Raw genomic sequence first — 22,386 nt, forward strand, 5'->3', positions numbered from 1 at the left:
TATCCTCTCCGAAGCCTAAAATCTCAAATGAAACGTGGGAAGAACACTGTCAGTGTCACCGCAATGAACAATCTCATTCATCCATTCTTAGTGAAGCCTAATGTATAATCTAACAAACTGATATTCAATGGCTAATGCCAAATCAATACAATAGCCGTCATGGTAGATTGAATGGGAGAGAAGAAAAATGCATATAGATAAAATGACATTCATTTGTACAAATCACAGGCAGTTGCGCAACAATTAAGCAAATTAAGGGCATTGGCTATCGTTGTACTTCATCATTATATAAATAAATAATAATGCGTCTAGTATATTCTGGGCACAAAAATGTCCAGAGAAAAGACAAAAAGAACTTGGAAACTAAATGATGGAATAAGCAGAGGAAGTGACAGCGACACTAGCTAAATGTTAATTGCCTTCAAAGCATCTTCTTCTTCTTTTTTTTAACCAATTCATACCCATAAGATGTTAACTGCGAGTCTGCGACGTTCTCTAGAATCGTCTAACTTAAACAGCAGTCTCCTTTTTTGTCTACATTTAAGAGCAACCATGAAAAAGTTAGGACACCGTGATGACTCATGATACACGTGGAGTGTTCGTTGCTACCGAATACAATGGTTACTCTTGTCCATGCAGCGTTGACAGTGATGTCAATAGCGACTTGGATCTCGTATCTGCAATCCTAAACACTAAGGTTGAGTAGTTATCCTCTGAAAACTAGGGCCAGTGCAGCATCATTTTTTAGGGGATATTATCATTTTACTATTAATATTATTCTGACATATTATATTAGTATCATAATTTGTCGATAAATATATTTTATTATTAAACATTTACAGCGATATTAATTCATTACTATTCCGTTAAGAACATTAAAAATTTACTGATATCATAATTCATAAGGGCATCAAAGATATATCTATCTATAAAAATAAAATTATCTGTTAATTTGATAGATAAATTATCATTTTACTATCAAAATTTTAAGAGAATTATCGTTTTACTACCAATATTTTTAAAAAATTATCATTTTATTACTAAATTCTTGGGGATAAAATCAACTTTTAATTCAATTTTCGTTAAACATTAACTTTTTTTAACGGAATAATATTGAATTGATAACGGTGCAAATATTTGATAATAAAATATATTTTTTTCACAAACTATAATACTAACATGATATATCAGAATAACTTTAATAACAAAATAATAATTTTCCCTTTTTAGGCCGTATTTTCACTTACGTTCTCAGAGTCCAGGTGCGATACTCACTCTGCGGTCCTGAAAAAAAAATTGTAAAACAAATAAAACATATTACATACGGTTTGGGTGAATTACAAAACAAACTTTGAAGTAAATTATAAAACAAATTTTTAACCGTTCCCCAAGATACTTCTACTACTTCTCCCTCCTAAAACAAAACCTTATTTGTAAACTGATCTTCTCTTCTCTCTCCATTAGATCTGAACTCACAACTCTCGATTCATGGCTTTTGCTCTTCTTTTTCAACAAATTTCACCATCACTGAATGTTGAATAAGATCGTTGTTGCTGCCGCTCCGCTCTCTCTTTTTCTCTCTGCTTTTGTTCTATCTCTGCCACTGTTGTTGCTCTCACTTTCTTCTGCTGCTGCTACTCTGTAATTCATAACGTTTATCATGTAATTCAATAATTATTTTATTTAAACTGTTGTAATATTATCTTAATTATAGTTTGAGAAAAATGACAATGTAAAACTTTTTTTTTCTAGTAATGCTAATACTAAGTTGATTATGGTACGTTTGTTCACGTATTTTTATGATTTAATAATTTTTGTAATTTTAAATGAATTATTAGTTTAGTAAATGAGATTAAATAAAAAATTATAGTATTTTTAAATATTAAATATTAGTAAAAATTATTTCTAAAAATGATACTGTAAAAAATATACTCATTGTTTTTATCTTTTTCAATTATGTTTATCATATGCATGTTACTGATTTCATTTTTAAAACAAAGGATACTGTAAATAATACCATACATGCATCAGTGAAGCTATTAGCACCCCTTCATTATTCTTATAAAATCCCACTTCAAATAAATTACAATTAAAGAGAAACAAAAATTAAACATACATAGATTTTTTTTCCAACAAATTACTTGCATTCATAACCAATCCCTTTTTTTTTTTTAAATGTTACTTCCTATCTAAATAAAATAACTTGTATAAATTTAGAATAATCTATTATTCTTATCATATTTCTTATTGATTAAATATTTTTGTACTTAAGATTGCTTTCAAATTATAATGTAAAGTATGTTTAATTTAAGCCAGTGATTAACATTTAAAAATTCTATCACCTAGAAAAGTTTTAATTTGTGTGTAGAGTAATAATAAGATTGCAAAAGAAATGAAAAATACTTTTGAGTTTAACAAATAAAAGAAAATTAAATGAAAAATTAGAAGTGTATTTACAAAAAGAAAAAGGATACTTTCATAAATAAAATAAATATAACTAAAAAAAGGGGTGCCAATAGTCTAACTTGACACATATTTATATTTGGAATACAGCAACTATAAAACATCATTTTCATTTTCATTTTTGTTTTCAAAAAATACCAATTCAAAAACAATATCAAACTGGCCCTAAGATTTCATATTAAAATCCTGTTTGGTATTGAGGTAAACAGTTGTAACTTAAAAGCCACAACACTAACGTGTTTGGTAAAATATACTTGCTGTTATAACTTGAAAGCTTAGTTGAATTAATCACACACTTGTATGATGAAAAACTTAATATATTTACTAATTTTTGTTAAAATTATTATTTAAAAGCCACATTTACCATACAGTATCAACTTTTATTTCATAGATATGGCCTTTTTCCACAGCAACTATGAATTAAAGGCTACAGCCTCAATACCAATCTAGGCCTAAGTATCTTAATGATCTTACATTTGTTTGAATAATATAAACTGTCACACATACATACATGTTATGAATAAAAATATAATGTTTACAGTTTTATTAATAAATCAATTATTAGATAGTATGCATGCATTAATAGGGGAATTCAAGTCGTAATAATTTGCCAAAAAAAATTGCAAAAGTATCAACTAATCTAAAAATGAAAGATATTGCTATGTTAAAGAAAAAGAAAGTAATTTTCCTACAGAGAGAGAGAGAGAACACTACTACCTTTCCCTACAAAAAAATTAATGAAGAATGTCATCAGAAAGGTGAGGATTGAAATGAGTGTCCCTCCCATAAGACATACATGAAGAACTTTTTCCCTCTGCCTTGGGCTCAGTGAAGTGATGAAGCATAGAGTCACCTCGAAAATGGATTCTCCATCTAGAAAATATGCCTAACAGAAAATATTATGATTAGAAAAACTGAAACTTGATTTGTAAGAAATGGCATACGGTAATCTTATATAAGCATTCTCATAGCCTAACAGGTACTTAGATTAAACTTATATAAGCATTCTCACATTAATCTTATGTATTGTATGAAATTAAATTGCTGACGCTACCTAAAGATAACAAGATATCAAGCTCCATCATTGATGATCCTCCGAATAATACACATTTCACTCTGCCTGCTTATTAATTTAACACCATCAAACATTGTAACATTTTGTCATTGATGATGATTAAATCTAAAATCCACTTTCATTTGCCAGCATTTATCTCTCTGACAAGTACCTCTCCTAGATGAAACAAAAATCAGAGAGCAAATGAACCTCATCATAACATGTGAGGTAAAAGCTCTTCAGCTTAAGAACCTTATGGTCACCACTAATTTCCTGATTAACTACGATGGTTAACAGAAGATTACTTACGACAATTCATTTCTCAGACCCTTTTAATTTAAGAATTCAACTTGAATTCAACATACTGCACCCCAATGCAGGCTAATGTTTGCTTGAACAGAATCATGTTCTTACAATAAAATGAAAAATAACAATAACTTACTGGCAAACTGTTAAGAAGAGCAAGTGTTAGAGAGACGTGGAATAAGCAAATCAAACTCTTCCTCAGAATGTTTGGAAGATATGCACCAAAAGAAGATGCCCAACGGGGTTGATACTGAGTTAATGAAACTGATTGAGCCATGAAGATTACATCACCAAAGAAGACAAAAGTTCCACCACAGTGTGGATCCGTAAAGTCAGTAGTCCTGGTATCAGAAACTGAACTTCTTGAAAGTTGCTTGCACTCCAAGGAATAAGGTCTTGAATATGTAATCTCAACCCATGCCAAACCTGGCAACTGAACCGGAGTCAAGCAGGACTCCTCCTGTGAATATTTGTCACATATTTATTCAGTCACTAAACAGAATATTTCCACTGGATTTCAAGAAAACAAGAAGTAAAACAGAATGATTGATAGACATTACAATGCTTGAAAGCCTTTATTTCATTCCCAAAGATTCAAATATCCACCTTAGAGCACACACAGTGGCTTCCATTTGTTGAAGATGTGACCCATCCATCACCACATTTCTTGAGCTTGACAATATCGTTTGCATTCAAGCAGTAAACGTTCTCTAATTTGTTTAGCTGGTCCCCTTCACTGCTAACATTAACTGAGATACTTATATCAAAGCACTGAACCGTAACAAATGCAATAAAATCATTGGGACAAGCAGATTGGTTGTCTAACAATTGAATCTTCTTGCTCTCTTCGATCATATAATTAGAGACGCAGTATCCCTTTCTGCCATCAGCTGCCCTTAAACCAGGATATTTGGAATGACTTGAATTTTGCGGAGTGTATTTATCCAGCAAAGCAGCCATCTCCATCCAATCTTGCTCGTTATGGATGTGTATGCCATCCAAAGACACAATCACATCTCCAGGTGACAAATAGCCCGACAAAGGTGAAGTAGACGGCACATCCAAAACCTATGCAAACCAACCAGATATAGGAAAGTACGTACATGGGAACAATGTGTCAAATCAGAATATATAATGTTTTATGTTTGTTTGCACATATAAGAAGTCACGTGAAAAATGTCCGTGGTTGTGGTGAATTACCATGGTGCCTTCACATTGTTTGTAGAAGGGAAACAAGATCAAGGGCATGAGAAATAGCAGCATTCCACAGACTGCACAACACTAGAGAAGAAACTGCAGGAAATCAGCATTAACTGAAAATAAAGTTCAGTTAAAAATTTAACAAATACAATGGCACACAAGCATTTTGTTGCGATATTGAGTGAGCTTCTTACTGCAGCATTATGCCAAATGCCAGCACAATACACACGAAGAACAGTAAAGCGTGGTAATGACTGCAGCAAGTCCTGATTGAAAGCAACAAGAGCTCCAGGAAATAGAACGGCAAAAAAAACAGCAATGTACTCCACTTGTACGCCCTCACTGCTCTTCAATAATCGTAACATCCATTAATAGTATTTAAGTCTTGCTTTTCTGACTTACTGTTCATAATCATATATGTACTGTAAACAAGCATCGTTTGAGAACAAGAGAAAGCAACCTCACCAGGCAGCAGCTGTAGCATGGCCAAATTCATGCACAGATACTGAAATCAAAGTAGAAAGCAAAAGATAGGCAGCATCAGCAAGTGATACCTGCAATCACGAACCATAAATAACAACAAAATAATACCAGAGCTACACAATGAAAAATCAACCTTTGCAACCTGACGTGGCAGCATCATAACTCGTGTTATTATTAAAGCCACATGTTTGTCCACCATGAATTATTAATTTGATAATACAACGGATAGAAACTCTACTACTAATTCAATTAATGGTGCCTACCGAGGGCGAAAAGCCAAACAAGAAGAAGAATGCGGCGTCGTTTGAATTCCTTTGAGCAAAAAGATTCCAAACGAGAAGGAAGCTGAGTGCAAGCAGCAGCGTGAGGCTGAAACCGACGCCGATGGAGAACCAAACTCTTAGCCAAGCGGCATGTCTTCGTCCAAAACGGGACAGAGCGTCATTCAAAGCACGGATTTTGAAATCGCAGTAACAGCACGAAACGGTGTAGGCGGTGTTATATTCGGGTGCGGTTGCGCCCACCGGAAGAAGGGACGACTGCCTCCTTCTTCTTCTCCCGAATCTTCTCAGTCTCCTCCCATCCATCAAATTAAAACCTCTCAGTTTGTCACTCACTTGGATCGAGATTCCAATTTTCAACTGATTTTTATCATTTTTGTCCAAAAAATTTATGTTATTATAATTTCAACGGTCGTGAGTCGTGACTAATCCAAGGGGCTTTTTGATATTTATCATAAAAGTAAAGACCTATTTAACATAAGGACTCCGCATTATCATCTTAATTAATAAGAGAAAGTATCAGGAGTCTGTAGGATAAATATCCGAACTTTTCAACTTCTTAATTTGGGTCAATGTCATAGATACCCTTCAACTTAAAAAAATCGGTTCAGCTTGATCATATGAACCGGTTCGGTTTTGGTTCATGACCAAAGATGAATTTAAATTGGCTCCAAATTTTTTCTACCAAAAGTTCTAGGTTACCGAACTTATATTTTGTAGCACTCATATCCCATTATTGATAGTGGTGAAGCATAAATTTTCTTTATTGATATTGGTAAAATATAAATTGTGATTATTAATTAATGCATGATATAAGAGAAAGTTTTAGATGAGACAGATGTATCACGTTATTTATATATTTACTTAATTAAAATTAAATTTATACATAGTGATTTTCAAATTGACCAATTATTATTGATGGGATAAAAATATTCATAATATATATCATGATTTTATTGGATGATTCTATTAAGATTATCTCATATAAAACTTTCTCTCAATATAGATAAAAAAAAAAATGTCATTTGTCATTCAACATTTTAATACATTTATTCCTTTTATTTATACTACCCTAAATAAATCAATTTATACGGAGAAAATTGTAGTTCTATGTTCACTATATTATAATGTTGCCTTTTGTAGCATTAAGGTATTAGATAGTGAAATACAAAGGAAATGTATTTGTTTGGATTTTTGAAGTTGAATAAGGGGTCTAATGGTTTTTGCACTTTAAGGTTTGGTTAATTCCAAAATTTGATCTTAGGCCTTGTGATTAGAAAGCTCTAAAAATTATTAATATATATTTATTAATACTTAGTAATTTTTTAAAAAAAATTGAACTCAAAATTACTTGAGTGTAAATGTAATAGCTTCAAAATTAGTTGACTGATTTTTAAGTAATTTAATTTACCTGGCCTGAGATAGATAAGTACTAAATATACATTTTAAAATTTGCCCAACCCTTTCTTTGAAAAAAATAAAATAAAATAAAATTTTGAATGCAATATTATACTGCATATCATAAGTACTGCTAAAGATAATTCAATTAACAAAATGTGGCCAAAATGGACTTCATATTTTCTTCCGACTGGAGGTGGGAGATGATGGCCGATGGGACCTACTAGGTTTCATTCAAAGTTCCAGTTTAGTAGGGTCCATAAATCCATTTGGCACTCTGAACTTGTGCAGTAAGGAGTTATATAATAAGATGTAACACATTATGTTTTTTATTTATAAAACGAAAACAATTAAGGACCTACATGATAATTATTCTCTTGAAAATTGAAAGAATCTCCTCATAAACATTATCACGTCTCACGTTTCTGTCTATGTGACAAATCAAAAACAGATCACAAACAATAGCAATCACAATCATAATCATAAGAATAAGACATAACCCCTCTCAATTTTCATCCAACAGATGCTACTCTTACAGTCTCACTCGAGGTTCCTTCTTGAGGCTTTGTTGAATCGAGTTCAAAAGTAAGTTCTTATGAGCTTCTGCATTTTTATTACTCCATTTTTTGCTATTTGCTTGTACCAATTTCACACGAATTTTTGATATTGGTATTCTAATTTTGGTTGATTCTGCTCTGCAGTGTTGATAAAGCTACTGAGGTGGATTACCACTGGGTTGAGTTTGACGATGTTCGTTACCATGTTCAGGTAATTTAATCTAAACCCATTGGTTTAAATTAAAGTCTGAAGAAGCTGACGCTTGTCTTGAAACGGGTTATGTGAATTAATTTTTAAATTATTTGCAGGTGACGATGAAGAATCCACATATAGTGTTACTATCAGTGTCGTTACCGGTCCCACCTCCTGAAACCATTTTCATTGGTGGGCTCCCATTTGGAGCCATAGAAGCTATAAAAGCGGCTTATGGAAATGTTGTACAGATTCTTGATCCTCCTAGGGATGGTTTTAATCTTACCTTGAAGCTTAATTTGTCAAAGCTTCCTCCAAATGAAGGTTCAACGAGTTCCTTTTCTAAGGTCATTATAAGCTTGCTATTAATATGCCATAGACAATTAGGATCAGCATTTTAAAAGTTTTCATGTCCATATTCTTTTTGCAGATTGTGACTTAATGGTGTTTTAGTTGATTAGAAAATTGAAACTCTCTGATTTCCTAGTGAAATGTCCTGGCTTTTTGAAACAAGTATTAATGTTGGTATTCTAGGAAGTTTAGGGGGTTCTTTTTTGTGTTGATGGATATTCCTTTGCAATAATGAATAGCTACACTAACAAATGCAATTGGAACGAAGATATAAATGTTGAGTCACTTGAGAGGCAAAGGAAATAAAGTGATGAGTTTGAGAGGCTGTCCAAATTTTAATCATAGTTTTATTGTTGATTACTACTTCTTGATTTTGAAGAGGGTATATTCTAGAATGAGCCATTAACATTCTTATGGCAGAAGCAGTTTTTTGATTGCCTTTTCTGTAGCTTCCTTCTTTTCACTGTCTGCTAATTTTTTATCTTGCTGCACAATGTTAGAGTGTCAATTGATGCTTCCTCTGAAAAAATATTGTCAATAGATGTTGTCTGACAAATACTTTGACAATTGTTATGAGAATGAAGGGAAACTTGTAATGTTTTTAGCGATGAAATCCATAACTTGCCTCAACTGGGACATAAGAAGAAGCTGATGATCAGGTTTTGTTAGAAAACTTGTTGCCTTAAATATGTGTGTCTACAACTTTTAGCACATAGCTTGAGGTTGTCTGTACCTATACCATCATTTGCAAGTAACCATCATCTATCCATTTTTGTTTAGTCGTCATTGAGCTGTACACCAATAATCATGCAGTGAATAGCTGCTTCCGATATTAGGGAATTGAAAATTTGCGTTCGTTTTGCGGTGATACATGAGTAATTGGTGGGTGAGTCTGTTTTTCCTGTCCTGGTTGATATCCAAGCAACTGCATGATATGCAGTTTGAGTGAATATGATAGGGAAGATGGGACATTTCTTGAAGATAGTTGCAAAGTCTTATGTGTTCTAGCCCTGACTGATTGTAGTGCCACGTGGACCACAAAACCCATAATATACATAAACAAAATGAACTGGCCTCTAAATTTTTATTCTTTTAATCACTTTTAGTACCATTTTTGACAGTTTTTATTTTGATTTTCTGCAGAGAACAAACATGCTCTTTTGGTGAAGATTGCATCTGTTAGGGAAGTGGTGTTAGGTGCCCCATTAAGAGTAGTACTAAAACATCTTGCATCAAAGACTGTTGCTTCTGATATAGATCAGCTTCTTGCCCTTGTGCATCGACCGAAGGAGTCATTTTTCCTTATTCCTCAGGTACAGTGATAAGTCTCTTTTAGCTGTGTTGGTTCTCCTTGTTATATATTTATCATTATTTTGTACAATAGAATTTGGCAAAACTTGATTCCAAGAGAAATCTTTCAGAGCTGAATATCATTTTCCCTCTTCTCTTTCTTACTCCATATTTTTTTCATCTGAGAGTTGTTTTCACTTTTAGTCCTTCTATAAAGATGGATCTGTTATTTTTCAAATTGAGGTCTTATGTTTTTGCAGAGCTTGTGTGATCTGGGTACTTGTCCACATGGCTTTTCATTTATTTACATGTATGATGTGGCAATACTTCTGGTTTATGTGAGTAAACAGTGCACTTGTTAATGCAGGCAGAAAAGGTGACTGTGGTGTTTCCTATGCGATTCAATGACTCCATAGATACTGTTCTTGCTACTTCCTTCCTGCAGGTACAGTTAGTAAATAATCTTGCCTACTAGCTTGAAGTTTTGATATTGCAACATGGATTCAAAATATTGGTGGCAATTCATATTGGCAAGTTGCGTTTCTGTTGTGTTGAGGTAGGGGTGTCAAATGATTGGGGTCAACTCAAACACAACCTGTTTAATTGATCATGTGAGGGATTTAAAAGCCAAAACGAATAGAACCCACTTATTAGTGGATAACATGACACGACTTTTTACACAAGTTTGTCCGACATTACCCGTTAAACAAATTCAAATCGAATGGTTCTAGTCATTAAACAATCTGAGACAACACAGATAACAATTTGTATCATTAAACAAATTCACAGGTTAGGGGATACAATCTGAGCTTGATACATCTATTTATTGGGTTAAATGGACTGATACAAATATAACATGGACACGATTAAGTTCAACTTTATCCCACTAAGTTGATGTTATCTTTGTTTTGTGTTGGTGGGTCATGTTACAAATTGTCACTCCTAATTCAAAATATCAAGGATTGTTCAGAACCAACTTTTACTTCCCTCAAACGTAGATTCTATGAATTTTCTAGATTATTAAAAGATTGATGATTGCTATTTTGCATGAAGGTTTAGCTTCAATTTGTATTTTTCTGTAATGTTTCCTTTATTCTCCTTGGGTATTCAGGAATTTGTGGAAGCAAGACGTACTGCTGGACTTAATAACGCACCTCTTTGCATGTGGTCCTCTTCTCCGCCACTGGAACTGAAGGGAGTTCCTTCTGAAACGTTATCTGCCAATGCTGGATTTGTTACTTTTGGTAATATCAGATGAATGAGTACAGATTGTTTCTTTCTTTTTTATTCTTGTTATAACTTTTTAATGTTTTCAACCCACTGTAGTGATATTTCCCCGACACGTGGAAGGGAAAAAATTGGATCGTACAGTTTGGAATTTATCAACTTTCCATGCATATGTTAGTTATCATGTTAAGGTGGGTTTCCTTATCAATCGTTCAATACTTAGTAGTTTATCTCAAACTCTTGCATAGATTAGAATGGTAACGTGAAATAAAAAAACGATGCAAAGCACGTTGTGCCAAGATCATACTTGGTATTTTTCAGTTGGATAATCTTTGATTATTTTATCTTTATTTGAGTTTTACCATTTGCCATTGAGCTGTGCTTACTTTGACTTGATTCTTCACAATTTATTTCCACTAATCTTTCTCAGTGCTCGGAGGGTTTCATGCATACACGAATGAGGCGTCGTGTAGAATCTATGATTCGGGTAGTACTTCCACTTTCTTTTGGCTATTTTCTTTAAGTTTTCTGGGTTGCTTTGTTATTAGTTTAAAATTTGACCAAAAAAAAACTATTTTAATTATTCTCTTTGGGGAGATATATTATTTTACATGCTCAGTTTCTAACCAATGCAAGACTTTTAATGTTCCATAGACGTTGGATCGTGCAAAACCCGACGCAGAGAAGTTAAAGAAATCTACGAGTAACAAATCTTTCAAACGGCTGGTAAGTGGTCAGATTGGTTGTCTTTATATCCACCCTGTCAAATGAAAGTGATTAATTTCGGCTACATTTTTTAATTTACATGTTGGATTGTAGAGCCTCAAGGATCTGAAGGACCATCGCTCTAATTCAATGTCATGATGATGAAGACATGGTCAGAATGCCTTCTGTTAGAGATGGAAACGGAAAAACACCCAGGGTTTGATAACTTAACTGCATATGTCTGGGCAGAAGAAGACTGCCAGCTAGTTCTATTTATTTATTCGGCTTCCTGAGAAGAGGAGAAGGGCAGCGGGTTTTTCTGTTAGGTGCTGATGTGTACTTACATTTTTTCTTTTCTGTATCTGGTCCCGTTATAAACAAGGAATTCCAATTTGTTAGGTTATTCTTTTGGAGTTTAATATTAGTCATTTTGTCTTTCTTTTCAAACATTGATTTACCCCCTTTTTTTATTCTAATTTATTATTATTATTTCTTTAAGATGCAATTGAATTGTACCAATGTGATGGAGCTGGATGGTATATTTACATTTTTCTCCCTGAGTGTCTTTGGAGCTGAATGAGTTAATGGCTTTCTGCCAACATTTTACCTGGGTGACAGAAATTCCTGTAACTCTAGTATGGTATGCAGATGCAATACTAAAAATTGTAAATTTGATAAAAACTGAGGGACATATTAGTAAAATGGAATAGAAGCACAAGACTTCTTTTATGAAAGGCTTCACTCAGACTGATTGGACTACATTGTTTTTATAATAGGCTGGGCCACAACTAGTCCATCGGATACAAGAATAAAGAAATTTCTTATTACGGTCGGCGTCATCCAGCTCGGTCCTGGGCAAATTGGCGTTAACCCATCGCCGTCCACAGTAACTAACACCTGGCCCACGCTGCTGCCCTCTCTTCTCCATTATGCGAAATTGAGGTATTGCTTTTTGTTAATCTAATTTATTTTTACTATTCAATTTAGGGTTTTGGCTTTTTAGAAACCCTAGGGTCTAGGTCAATTAAGAAATTGCATCGTATGGTATTGGTTCAGAGGATGAAGCAGTCAAAGGACCCATTTGAGGCAGCATTGGAGGAATCGCCCGGGGATTCCCCGGATGAGTTAGAGATTGAGACTCAACCTCAGACTGGTACCGCTGCTGGTTCTGCCACTGCCGCCGTTACCGGCGAGTTAGAAGATGAGTTTGATAATCTAGAGAGTCAAGCTCCAATGTCCGTGTCTGCTGGCCCTGCTGCTAAGATGACCATGTCCAAGAATAAAGATGAGTATGACGAAGAAGACGACGAAAACGTGGATGTGGAACTTGGCAAGTTCCCTTCTAGTTCTGACCCTGCTAAGATGGCCAAGATGCAAGCTATTCTTAATCAGTTCACTGAGGACCAGATGAATCGGTACGAGTCCTTTCGGAGATCTGCACTTCAGAAGTCCAACATGAGAAGGGTATTTATTGCATCCCTTAACTCTTTGAACTTGGTTCGATTGTTTATGTTCTCCGTGACTTTATTGTATTGATTACATTTCTCTTGTTTTGTGAAAGCAGTTGTTGGTGAGCATCACCGGGAGCCAGAAAATTTCTTTACCAATGACAATTGTGGTCTGTGGGATTGCTAAAATGTTTGTGGGTGAACTTGTTGAAACAGGTTTTTGTGTTAATGTTACCCAAATTTTGTTTGCAAATTGATGAATATGTTAAGTAAAAGATAGTCATGTGGCTAGGGGAAAGGTCTGAATACTTCAAACAGTAATGGTTTAATGCTTTTTTTTACAGTCTTTAGAAACCCAAAACCTTAGCTATGAATTGGTGGTTTGTGTAATATGCATCAAAGATTGTGTTTAGAAGTTTGAATCACCTTTTCGTCTGTGGTTGTGCAGCTCGAATGGTTATGACGGAGAGGAATGAATCTGGGCCAATCAGGCCTTGCCACATCAGAGAAGCTTATAGACGACTAAAGCTTGAGGGCAAAGTACCAAAGAGATCAGTTCCAAGGTTGTTCCGATAACTGCAAATATTCTGATTTCTTATTATTTAGGTAAGCTGGAGTACGCTTGTAAAGCTGTGATTTAGTTTTCAAGCATGCATAAACCACTTTGGTGATTATGCATTTTGAGATCTCATTTTGCCCGCTTGAATTGTCTGTTATGATAAGGTAATCAAACTAGACAGGGCATGATTTTACTGATGTCTGTTTCAACTTTTCTTGACATACATGATATGATATATATCAAAATGCATAATCAACCTAGTGAATTTAGGGCAAGTCTATGAATGAAAATATAGTAGCTTTAGTGTTTGGTTAACAACTTATTTATGACACCTCATGACTCCATTTATCATTTTAACAGCTAGAGAGTTCATTTCTCAGCAGCTGATTGGGTAAAAAGATTATGCACCTCGGTTCCAAACAGGTCCTAAAACTCCAATATTCAAATCCTTTTTTGCTCTTGCATGCTTGTAATGCTGTCTAGCATCACCGGGTTATTTTTCAACATACAATCTAGAACGGCAAAAGCAAAACGACGAAGACGGCTGAGAAGTAGAAGATATATGTTGCTTTGCAAGGCTGAAAATAATGTATATGCAGCCCTTCCTCCCTGAAATGGGGGATTGTGATGTTGCAGTTAGTGGATTGTTCTTGTAATTGTGTGGCTCAAGAATTTTGCACTGAGATGTGAAGTTAAATGAAGCAGCAAACAGCTGTCGTTTGTCCTCTTTCTTTGTCATATGATTTGTATATGTGATCTTTTTTGTTATATAAACGTGAACTTTATGCCCCTTGTATCTACCATAGAACACAAATAGAATAACAAAATCTTTTTAACATTTTTTGGCAAAAGATCTTAGTAAATCAACCAATATTTACATGCCAGGCATGCTATTAGGGAGACATGACATCTTGGGGGTATTATACATCATCAACAAAAAATAACAAAATATGGCATTATTTGACATGAGAACCAGCCTCTTTGCCGCCACATTTGGCAAACATTCATGGTTAGAAAATTAAGTAGGGAAGGATCCCACTCCTCGAAAAGTGAACAAATAAATGAACAGAATAATTCGACGATCTCCGTTGTCAAAAACTTGCGAGATTTCGAACTGTTTTGGAGATATACGAATCAAGAGTCAAGTTCTCTGCTAGATTGATAGATGGAAATTCTCGTAGTTGAGGAGCTGTTTATTAGGTGAAATTTATGGAAATTGGAGGTTTTTTTCCTTTTTTTTCCACCGAAACTACTAGATTCCTTGTAGGTTTTAGAATCTTGACGCATGGAAAATTATAAAGAAAGATGCCTTTTGTTTTCTGAATTAGGATCTGATGATGACTGCGCGAAGCTAATGATGTGTTGATGGTATTTTAGTCTTTTTAATCCCCGTGAAAATAGCTTAGACTGTCAATATTTTAAGCTCACAACGTCACGCTCACGCCTCCGAGTAATCATTAGTTTAAAATAAGATTTCGAACCCTACACCTATGACCACACTTACATTTTTACCTTCCGAAAAAAAAAAAAAAAGGTTATTTGTATAATTTTTTGCAAATATAAAAATTATTATTCAATCAATAAAAATGATAAATTTCCTCAAGAAATTCTGAAAATCTTTCTATTCGTTCACTAAACAAGTGTACGGGTATATTAATTATGTATTATTATTATTTGTTTTTTAATCACAAACTTCATCACACCCTATCTCCATGCACAAATACATATATTTATAATTTAAATGTTTTCGTTTAAAATTGAATATCATTATTAAGTTTAGATAGTTAGGGCTCATTTACATTTATTTTTAGGAGGTTCAAAAGTGATTTTGAAAAGTTAAAAATCAATTTTAGTATTTGGTAAATTTTTTAAAAAATTATTTTTGTCAAAAGTCACTCTATCTTGTAGCAGCTTTTTAAAAAGTAAGAAATGAGTAATTTTTAAAATCTGATTTTGATAATGATTTTTATATTTAATATAATTTCATATATATGGTTATATACATATTAAAAATCTAAAATTATCCTTACAAGTTAGAAAATAAAATTATTAACTTTAAAGAGATTATTATTACTACTTATTATATTGAGATAACAAAATAAAAATAAATTAATAATATAAAATATTTATTTTAATTATCAATTATTACATACACAAAATTAAAAATATTTTATGCATGTTTATAAATGTGTAAATAAATTATGTTCAGCATTATGTCTAATTCAATTATTTATATTTTTACAACAGATTTATAGTAAGATTTACCTTACACATGATTGTTTTTAAAACTCACAATATTTTTTAAAATAAATTTTACCAAATGTTTAACTGATTATCTTTACAGCTGATTATTTTACAGCACGACTAATAGCAATTATTTTAAAAGCTACATCATTACCAAATTAGCTCTTAGTTGGAATACCTACTTATGTGTCACCAATCTTTTTAATACCATGTGCATGTTATTAATTGATTTTATTATCAATTAGTAGCATATTGTTTTTATAACTTACTCAATTGATGACACATAAAATGTAGCACTATTAAGTATTCCAATTAACTATACAAAGTGAATAAGCATAATGTTATGCGTTTGGAAAAAAATGATGTCAAATATTTTCAAAATAATGGAATGTATATAAAAAATAATAATAATAAATGATAAAATTACGAAAGAGAGTTAGGGTTAATGTTAGGAAACAATGAGTTGTTAGGGTTTTATGACGCAGGATAGGCTTATTAAGCAAAAGTATAGAGCAATTAAATGTTAATAATTATCATGAAAAAATTTAATTAATAATATTGTAAAGATAAAGAAGCTTTCACTATGACTATAAATGGAAACACAAAATTAGGTCACGGAGTCAAATTAAACTTTATAAATAATAACATCTAGGCCCCTAATGTTTTGAAAACCTTGAATAAAATACACAGGTTTTCTTTTTGTGTCAAATAATTCAAAAACAATTGAAACACCGAGTCGCTAAAGGGCATTTGAGTCATTTTAAGAGTATACAAGGAGAAATGTCTGCTCTTGGCGGAGAATATATAAAATCCAGGGATCTAGATGTTATTATGCCAATCACTTTATGGGGAGAAAAACAAAACAAAGAAGAAAAAATAAAATAAAACTAAGAAGGTGATCACTGATTAAAAGCACGTCCCTCCTTGCCAAAGATTAAAAGCCTACTGTACTAATTACCGCTCCATTATTTATAATTTTATATTTATGTTTGATTTATTTATAATAGTATTTATATAAATAATATGGGCATCGCCTCAACACAGCACCACAGCAGGTTTCCTTCCTCCATTGTTTGTTCATCCTCAACAACTCTCTCTGCCTTTCCCCCCCCCCCCTCTCTCCCCCCCCCCTCCCTTTTTTCTTTTCTTTCTTTTGTTGTAAGAATAAAGAAAGGAAAAAAAAAACTGAAGAACGTCGCCGTTTCATATTGAAGATTACCCTACGCTGCTTTTCCATTCAACACTTGTTTTAGTTGTTCCCGTTGATAATGATGAGGTTTGCCTTCAATGACCCTCTTCGTCTCATCTGCTCGCACGCACATGCCCTTCTGGGGGATGGGCTGCTTTGTTTGTATGAGATTTAATGGATCCAATGAGATTCGGCCGTTGCATCGTGCTGTTTATATCCGCAAACTATAATGGAATTTGAGCTGAAACAAATTGTTTATATGTTGTTAATTGATCGACCGGCGGATCTTTTGATTCCTCATTTTGGTTGTTTTCTTTTACAGATATCAGAGAGTGAGCCCAGATTATAATCCGCTGAGCAATAATGGCTCAAAATCCAGCTTCAGATGTAGAGAAGAAGGTGAAAACGGGACCAAAACCGTCCTAACCACTACCAACGGAATTGAGAGCGGCTTCAGATTCAGATCCCCATCGAAGCCGCCGCCGCCGCCGCCGTCACAAGAAAACAACAATACCAATCACTATAATCATAGTATTAACAACAACAACAATACGACTACGACTGCTTCTGCTTCTCCGCTCTCAGACCACAACAAGCTTAGCAACGGTAGAGGAGGAGATGTGTTGCTGCAATTGCAGTGGGGTCACAAAAAGAGAGCAAGGCTTTCTAGAACTGAGATCCGTTCACTCAGTGTCAATGATGATTCTTCGTCTTCTTCTCCTTTCCATAGAAGAGCAGGATCTCCCTTCATCGACAAGCCTCCGCCCCCACCGCCTCACTTTCACCCTTCCAATGCTACCTCTACCTCCACTAGACCTTCTAATCTCAGAACCAAAGATTCCTCCGGATTCATTAACAACAGGTACCAAATTATTATTATTATTATTTTTTGAACTTTTTCATTGTTCTTAATTTTACGTTTATGTTTTTCTCTGGGTTAAGAGTTTTCTCTTTTACTTTGTATGTGGTGGGGAATGATTTAATTTTATTTGATTTTATTTATTTATTTATTTTTTAGGGGGTTTATTGGTTGATGGGAAAGAATTTTGGGTCAATCAATTTGGGTTAGGATCTACTGTTCTAACCCATCACTCCTTATTTGTGTGAAGAGGCTTCTCTAAACGATTTGCAAACTTTTTTTTTTTTAATTTTTATTAGTGAGTTTACTTTTATACCCTTTAAAAGATGAGCAAATGAATGATCTCTTGGCATTTGGACTATCCACCACCTTTTACCCATCCCCCCTTCCGGTTCATCTTAACTTGTTTTCTTTGATGGAGTCATTGATTAATGCTTTTGTCCGGATCTTGAAAATGATGCCATCTCTTTGAAAATTCATTTTTTAGTCCTCCTTTTACTATCTAATTGAATTTTTCGAATATTTCTTTCCCAAAATTACATTGTGTGTTGTTTTTGTTTTTCATATATTTCACTTGTTAGTGTTAAATATTAATTTCTGGTCTTTTTTTATTTTTCTGGTGCTGTCCGAGTATTTTGTTGTGTGCTTGTGAAAGAGTCAATAAAATTCGATCAACATTTACCATGATCAGGAATATAGAAGATCGACCCGCAGCAGCAAATGGGTCTCCATCACGAAACGCAGCCGGTGATAGTAGCCGGGGTGTTTCAAGATCTGCCGTTGGCAAAAGATCTCCTCATTCATCAGAAAAATTGGACAAAAAGATACGAAAAGACGAGAACACAACAAATGGATCTATAACAAGAGCTGATAGTGCTGCAACTACAACCCCAGTTCGATCAGAGCAAGAGACTCGGGCTGGAGCTGTAGCTGCAGGTGCCGCCGGTACAAGTAACACAGTAGTTTCAGTTTCAGTTTCAGTTGCCCAAAAGGTTAATGCGGAAGTGATCGAGTGGCCAAAGATATATGTTGCCTTGTCTAGAAAGGAGAAAGAAGATGACTTTCTAGCTATGAAAGGCACAAAGCTCCCTCATAGACCCAAGAAAAGAGCCAAGAATATTGATAGAACTCTCCAGGTACCACACAATAACCAAAAGCCACGGATTAAAGAAAGAAGAAAGATAAAATGAATCTGTTTTTTTTTTTTTTTCAAAAAAAATAATTTATTTATATCTTTCCTTATCTGTTTACCTAATTTTCATTTTCATAAACAAGCATTATATTTGTTCATTTATTTTATTTTTGGTGTTTATTTGGCAGTATTGTTTTCCGGGGATGTGGCTCTCTGATTTAACGAAGAGTCGGTATGAGGTTAGAGAGAAGAAAAGTGTCAAGAAGGTGATTAATTTTCCTCTTCAGTCTCCCTTGTTTCTTTTTAAAAATAAAAATACAAATAAAAGGGCTAAAGGCGAATAAATTTCAATTAGGTGTTTGTTTTTTTCTTTTAAAATTAATCAGGCATTTAGTTTAAGCGTCGAATACACGGTTGCAAAAGAGACATGGCGTGCATGTCTTATAATATTATTTATATAGGTTACAGATTAATGGGTCCTACTACTATTACCTAATGAATCATTTCTTTTTTTTTTTTAAAAAAAAAAAGAAAAATACTGAAATAGTTTAGAATATTTTTGTGAACAGCAAAAGCGAAGAGGGCTGAAAGGAATGGAGAGCATGGAGAGTGATTCTGAGTAGTAGTAGTGATTGTTGAAAAGTGATAAAAATCTGACCTTGAAATCAAATCAAGTTTTGAGAGAGCCTGAGCCTCGGCTGCCTACCCCTTTTTGTTGAGAATAGCTACCTGCATGTGCGAAGAACAGCTTGTTAAAATGGTGAAATGGGTCCGAGCAGAGACACAGAGCAGAGCTGAACCCTTGCTGACAACAAACAAGCAATGAAAAGGAGAAAGCAGGCTGCCATGTTTTCTTTAATTATTTCTTCAATCGCCCTGCGAGCAAATGCAATATTGTGATGTTGATGAATTCAGCAGAGCCAACTAACTCGTTTATCATACAAATTGGCTCAAGGGCTTTCGTCACCGGCTCTCCATTTATTTATTTTTACCCTCCATTATGTTAAATTCTTTGCTTCTTCAATCATGCGCTTCTTCTTCTTTTTTTCTCTGCCCTCTTCTCTATATCAATGCAAAAGCAGCTTTTTGACCTTTCAATTTATTTTTTCTTGTTTACCTTTTCTTCATTTTTTAAATTGATTAAAAAAAATGGAAAAAATATACAAACATAATGATACTGAAAAGAAATGAGGAAAATGATAGGCAAATTACCGCGATGGACTCTTTTGAATTTGACACATTCTTTTTCAGCATGTTCGTCTGCTTTACAACTGTAACATTTTGTTTCTTTCAATAAAAATTTATTGTTATACTAAAAAATTAATTTAATTATTGGAATTTTTCTTATGTTATTTATTATCTTAAAAGTGATTAAGTCACCACTTTATTTGCTATTATTCAATCCTTGTAAAATAATAATTTTTAAAATACTTCTTAAACTATATTAAGTTTTAATTTATCTTGAAAAGATAAGGGAAAAATAGAAAGGATTAATGATTTTTTTTTTTAATCTCCTCAGTAAAAATAAGTGGTAAGTTGATATTTACAATAATTTGAGTGATATTTTGAAGATTATCATTTCAAAATTTACCCTTTAAAATATGAAATGAAATTGAATTAAAGCACCCTAATTGTAAGAAAATTTATCAAAGGAACCAATCACTATGCATTTCACCGTTTGTAAAAAGAGAAAAAAGTAATAAATAATTTTTTATTTTTTAAGCATTGCAAAGTTAAAATTTTGCTTTTAGTTATTTCAATCGAAATCTCGTTCAAATTATCTTGAGAAACCGAATGTGTTAGCCAATTTCCTCTCTCTCTCTCTCTTTATTGGTTGACTTACTCAATGGGCTCGTTTAGCAGTCGCAAAGGTACGTGGATTAAACTTGTAAGATGCAGGCACCCAGCCCACCAAACCATGTAACGGGCCTAAAGAATTACTTCGTTACTGAGAATGGCAGACGTCGACCCTTTATTGACAAATAATGCACTCTCATTTTTTGAGAGAATAAATGATATTAATGATAAGGCAAATGCTAAGTTACAATAATTGTAACATACATTTCTCATGTGAACCACACAAATTATGGGTCCTACAATTTTATGTGGTTCACATGAAGAATGTATGTTACAATTATTGTAACTTAGAGGCTCCCTAATGATAATTCACTTTTATCTAGCGAAAGATGAAAAAAATTCAAGAGTACACAATATTAATTCATCTATAATTTCTTTTTCTTTTTTTCTTTTTTTTTTCGAAACTAATGCATTCGTAGTTTATATACAACACTAATTTCAAAAAAAAATTATATAACACTAAGTACTATTCTAATGTGCCAAGACAACACTTGTGATAATATAGTAAATAGTACGACGACATCATATTCTTAGAGATAAAAATTTTGGGATATATGCTGCTTTGGTAATGGTGACATGAAATTTTGGGCTTTCAGTGAGTCTTCAACACGTCATATAAGTACATTAAATTGGGGAATTAATCTTTTAGTTGTACAAGAAATTATGTCAAGCATTCGTCATGTGTAAGTTGGTTTTATATATCAAAATGTGTTATCCATGTCACCAGTAATTTTATTTTATTTTATATTTAATTTCCTTGCCGCTAGCTGGCTAGCAAATAGGAACAATCTCACCATCCACGTCAGAAAAACCCCAGATAAATTATTGTATTCTCCGAGCAAATTGCAAAAGGCAATAACTTTATGTGCCTCATACTTATACTCGGCACATATCTAAATAATTACAACAGCAAAGATGACTAATTACACATTCAAACTATATCTATAGTATTAGTTTTTCCAAGTACTTCATTCAAATGATGAGGCCCTTGATCCAGTTCATAATTATCCTAGCTAGCTGTTAAAAGAAAAAAAAAAAAAAAAAAAAAGGGAAGCAAAACCCTGGCTCCCTCCCATATCTCATGATGATCAGCTCAGGCATGCAGTAGTGAAAATCGACGAGAGAAATGTGGATATGTATATATGAACTAATTAATCAATGTTTCCCTAATAAATTTGGCATACCATATTTATTTTGTGAGCTGTCCAATAATGATCACATTGTTCACAGGGGCGTAACATTATTTATAAGTCTAAAAGAGAGACTAGCTAGGGTTGGGATTCCTGCGATGTGATCATGAAAATGATAAGGCAACAAGGACCAGCACATATCATCAAAATGTCCTGAGTGTGTGTGTGTGTGTGCGCGCGCACATATAGCTATACAAATTAACAAGCAGCCCTACGTGGGCTAGAAACAATTGATGAGTGTGTGTGTGTGCGCGTTTATACATATACGTATATAATAAGTTTAATTACATGTTAATTAATTCCCGTATATATATGTTATACTCATGCATCAATTTAAAGCACTTCTTCTAGGACCCACTATTATGCTTTTTTTTTTTTTTTAAATGATTCATGGCTATCC

At 33.5% G+C, this 22,386-nt stretch overlaps 4 protein-coding genes across 10 annotated transcripts; 3 read left to right on the top strand and 1 right to left on the bottom strand.

Moving 5' to 3' along the window:
• Nucleotides 1-266: 266 nt before the first annotated feature.
• Nucleotides 267-6,178, bottom strand: LOC102620118 (membrane-bound transcription factor site-2 protease homolog). Of its 6 annotated transcripts, none has more exons than XR_003063985.2 (10): nt 5,770-6,171; nt 5,489-5,577; nt 5,218-5,365; nt 5,024-5,104; nt 4,430-4,891; nt 3,960-4,283; nt 3,181-3,349; nt 1,427-1,639; nt 1,248-1,284; nt 267-677 (listed from the first exon to the last, which is right to left on the bottom strand). XR_003063985.2 is itself a non-coding variant. In XM_025095391.2 (8 exons), exons 1-8 carry the CDS (start codon nt 6,091-6,093, stop codon nt 1,635-1,637), a joined length of 1,602 nt encoding a protein of 533 aa, XP_024951159.2. In that variant the 5' UTR covers nt 6,094-6,171; the 3' UTR covers nt 1,278-1,634. The 6 variants fall into 6 exon arrangements, 3 of the variants coding, with proteins under 3 accessions (XP_024951159.2, XP_024951160.2, XP_024951158.2); XR_003063986.2 differs by having other exon boundaries at nt 267-685; XR_003063982.2 differs by having other exon boundaries at nt 267-1,284.
• A 1,411-nt stretch (nt 6,179-7,589) lies between these two features.
• LOC102619842 (actin-related protein 2/3 complex subunit 2A) lies at nt 7,590-12,063 on the top strand. Its single transcript, XM_006468555.4, has 10 exons — nt 7,590-7,770; nt 7,887-7,953; nt 8,052-8,259; nt 9,430-9,599; nt 9,944-10,021; nt 10,688-10,820; nt 10,903-10,994; nt 11,234-11,290; nt 11,458-11,529; nt 11,623-12,063. The coding sequence occupies exons 1-10, from the start codon at nt 7,709-7,711 to the stop codon at nt 11,665-11,667; spliced, it is 984 nt and encodes a 327-aa protein (XP_006468618.1). The 5' UTR covers nt 7,590-7,708; the 3' UTR covers nt 11,668-12,063.
• A 199-nt stretch (nt 12,064-12,262) lies between these two features.
• On the top strand, nt 12,263-14,304 carry LOC102619164 (transcription initiation factor TFIID subunit 11). Of its 2 annotated transcripts, none has more exons than XM_006468553.4 (5): nt 12,263-12,450; nt 12,565-12,972; nt 13,073-13,172; nt 13,405-13,519; nt 13,876-14,304. In XM_006468553.4, exons 2-5 carry the CDS (start codon nt 12,568-12,570, stop codon nt 13,877-13,879), a joined length of 624 nt encoding a protein of 207 aa, XP_006468616.2. In that variant the 5' UTR covers nt 12,263-12,450; nt 12,565-12,567; the 3' UTR covers nt 13,880-14,304. The 2 variants fall into 2 exon arrangements, with proteins under 2 accessions (XP_006468616.2, XP_006468617.1); XM_006468554.4 differs by having other exon boundaries at nt 12,268-12,450; nt 13,405-13,562.
• A 2,376-nt stretch (nt 14,305-16,680) lies between these two features.
• On the top strand, nt 16,681-20,041 carry LOC102618866 (uncharacterized). Its single transcript, XM_006468551.4, has 5 exons — nt 16,681-17,035; nt 17,271-17,810; nt 18,499-18,943; nt 19,128-19,205; nt 19,509-20,041. The coding sequence occupies exons 1-5, from the start codon at nt 17,028-17,030 to the stop codon at nt 19,560-19,562; spliced, it is 1,125 nt and encodes a 374-aa protein (XP_006468614.2). The 5' UTR covers nt 16,681-17,027; the 3' UTR covers nt 19,563-20,041.
• Nucleotides 20,042-22,386: the final 2,345 nt, after the last annotated feature.

The sequence above is a fragment of the Citrus sinensis genome, chromosome 2 (assembly GCF_022201045.2).
Source record: "Citrus sinensis cultivar Valencia sweet orange chromosome 2, DVS_A1.0, whole genome shotgun sequence".
In the NCBI taxonomy this organism is placed as follows: Eukaryota; Viridiplantae; Streptophyta; class Magnoliopsida; order Sapindales; family Rutaceae; genus Citrus; species Citrus sinensis.

Bases quoted from the DNA above. Each gene is read 5' to 3' on its own strand.
- LOC102618866 (XM_006468551.4), top strand. The intron at 17,811-18,498 runs GTACCAAATTAT...TACCATGATCAG, and splicing joins TCCGGATTCATTAACAACAG to GAATATAGAAGATCGACCCG. The intron at 19,206-19,508 runs GTGATTAATTTT...TTTTGTGAACAG, and splicing joins AGAAGAAAAGTGTCAAGAAG to CAAAAGCGAAGAGGGCTGAA.
- LOC102619842 (XM_006468555.4), top strand. From the start codon at position 7,709: ATGCTACTCTTACAGTCTCACTCGAGGTTCCTTCTTGAGGCTTTGTTG. The intron at 9,600-9,943 runs GTACAGTGATAA...TTGTTAATGCAG, and splicing joins CATTTTTCCTTATTCCTCAG to GCAGAAAAGGTGACTGTGGT. The intron at 10,995-11,233 runs GTGGGTTTCCTT...AATCTTTCTCAG, and splicing joins ATGTTAGTTATCATGTTAAG to TGCTCGGAGGGTTTCATGCA.
- LOC102619164 (XM_006468554.4), top strand. From the start codon at position 12,568: ATGAAGCAGTCAAAGGACCCATTTGAGGCAGCATTGGAGGAATCGCCC. The intron at 12,973-13,072 runs GTATTTATTGCA...TTGTGAAAGCAG, and splicing joins AGAAGTCCAACATGAGAAGG to TTGTTGGTGAGCATCACCGG. The intron at 13,173-13,404 runs GTTTTTGTGTTA...GTGGTTGTGCAG, and splicing joins GGGTGAACTTGTTGAAACAG to CTCGAATGGTTATGACGGAG.
- LOC102620118 (XM_025095390.2), bottom strand. From the start codon at position 6,093: ATGGATGGGAGGAGACTGAGAAGATTCGGGAGAAGAAGAAGGAGGCAG. The intron at 5,105-5,217 runs GTAAGAAGCTCA...TTTCTTCTCTAG, and splicing joins GCATTTGGCATAATGCTGCA to TGTTGTGCAGTCTGTGGAAT. The intron at 3,350-3,959 runs GTAAGTTATTGT...ATTTTCTGTTAG, and splicing joins CTCTTCTTAACAGTTTGCCA to GCATATTTTCTAGATGGAGA.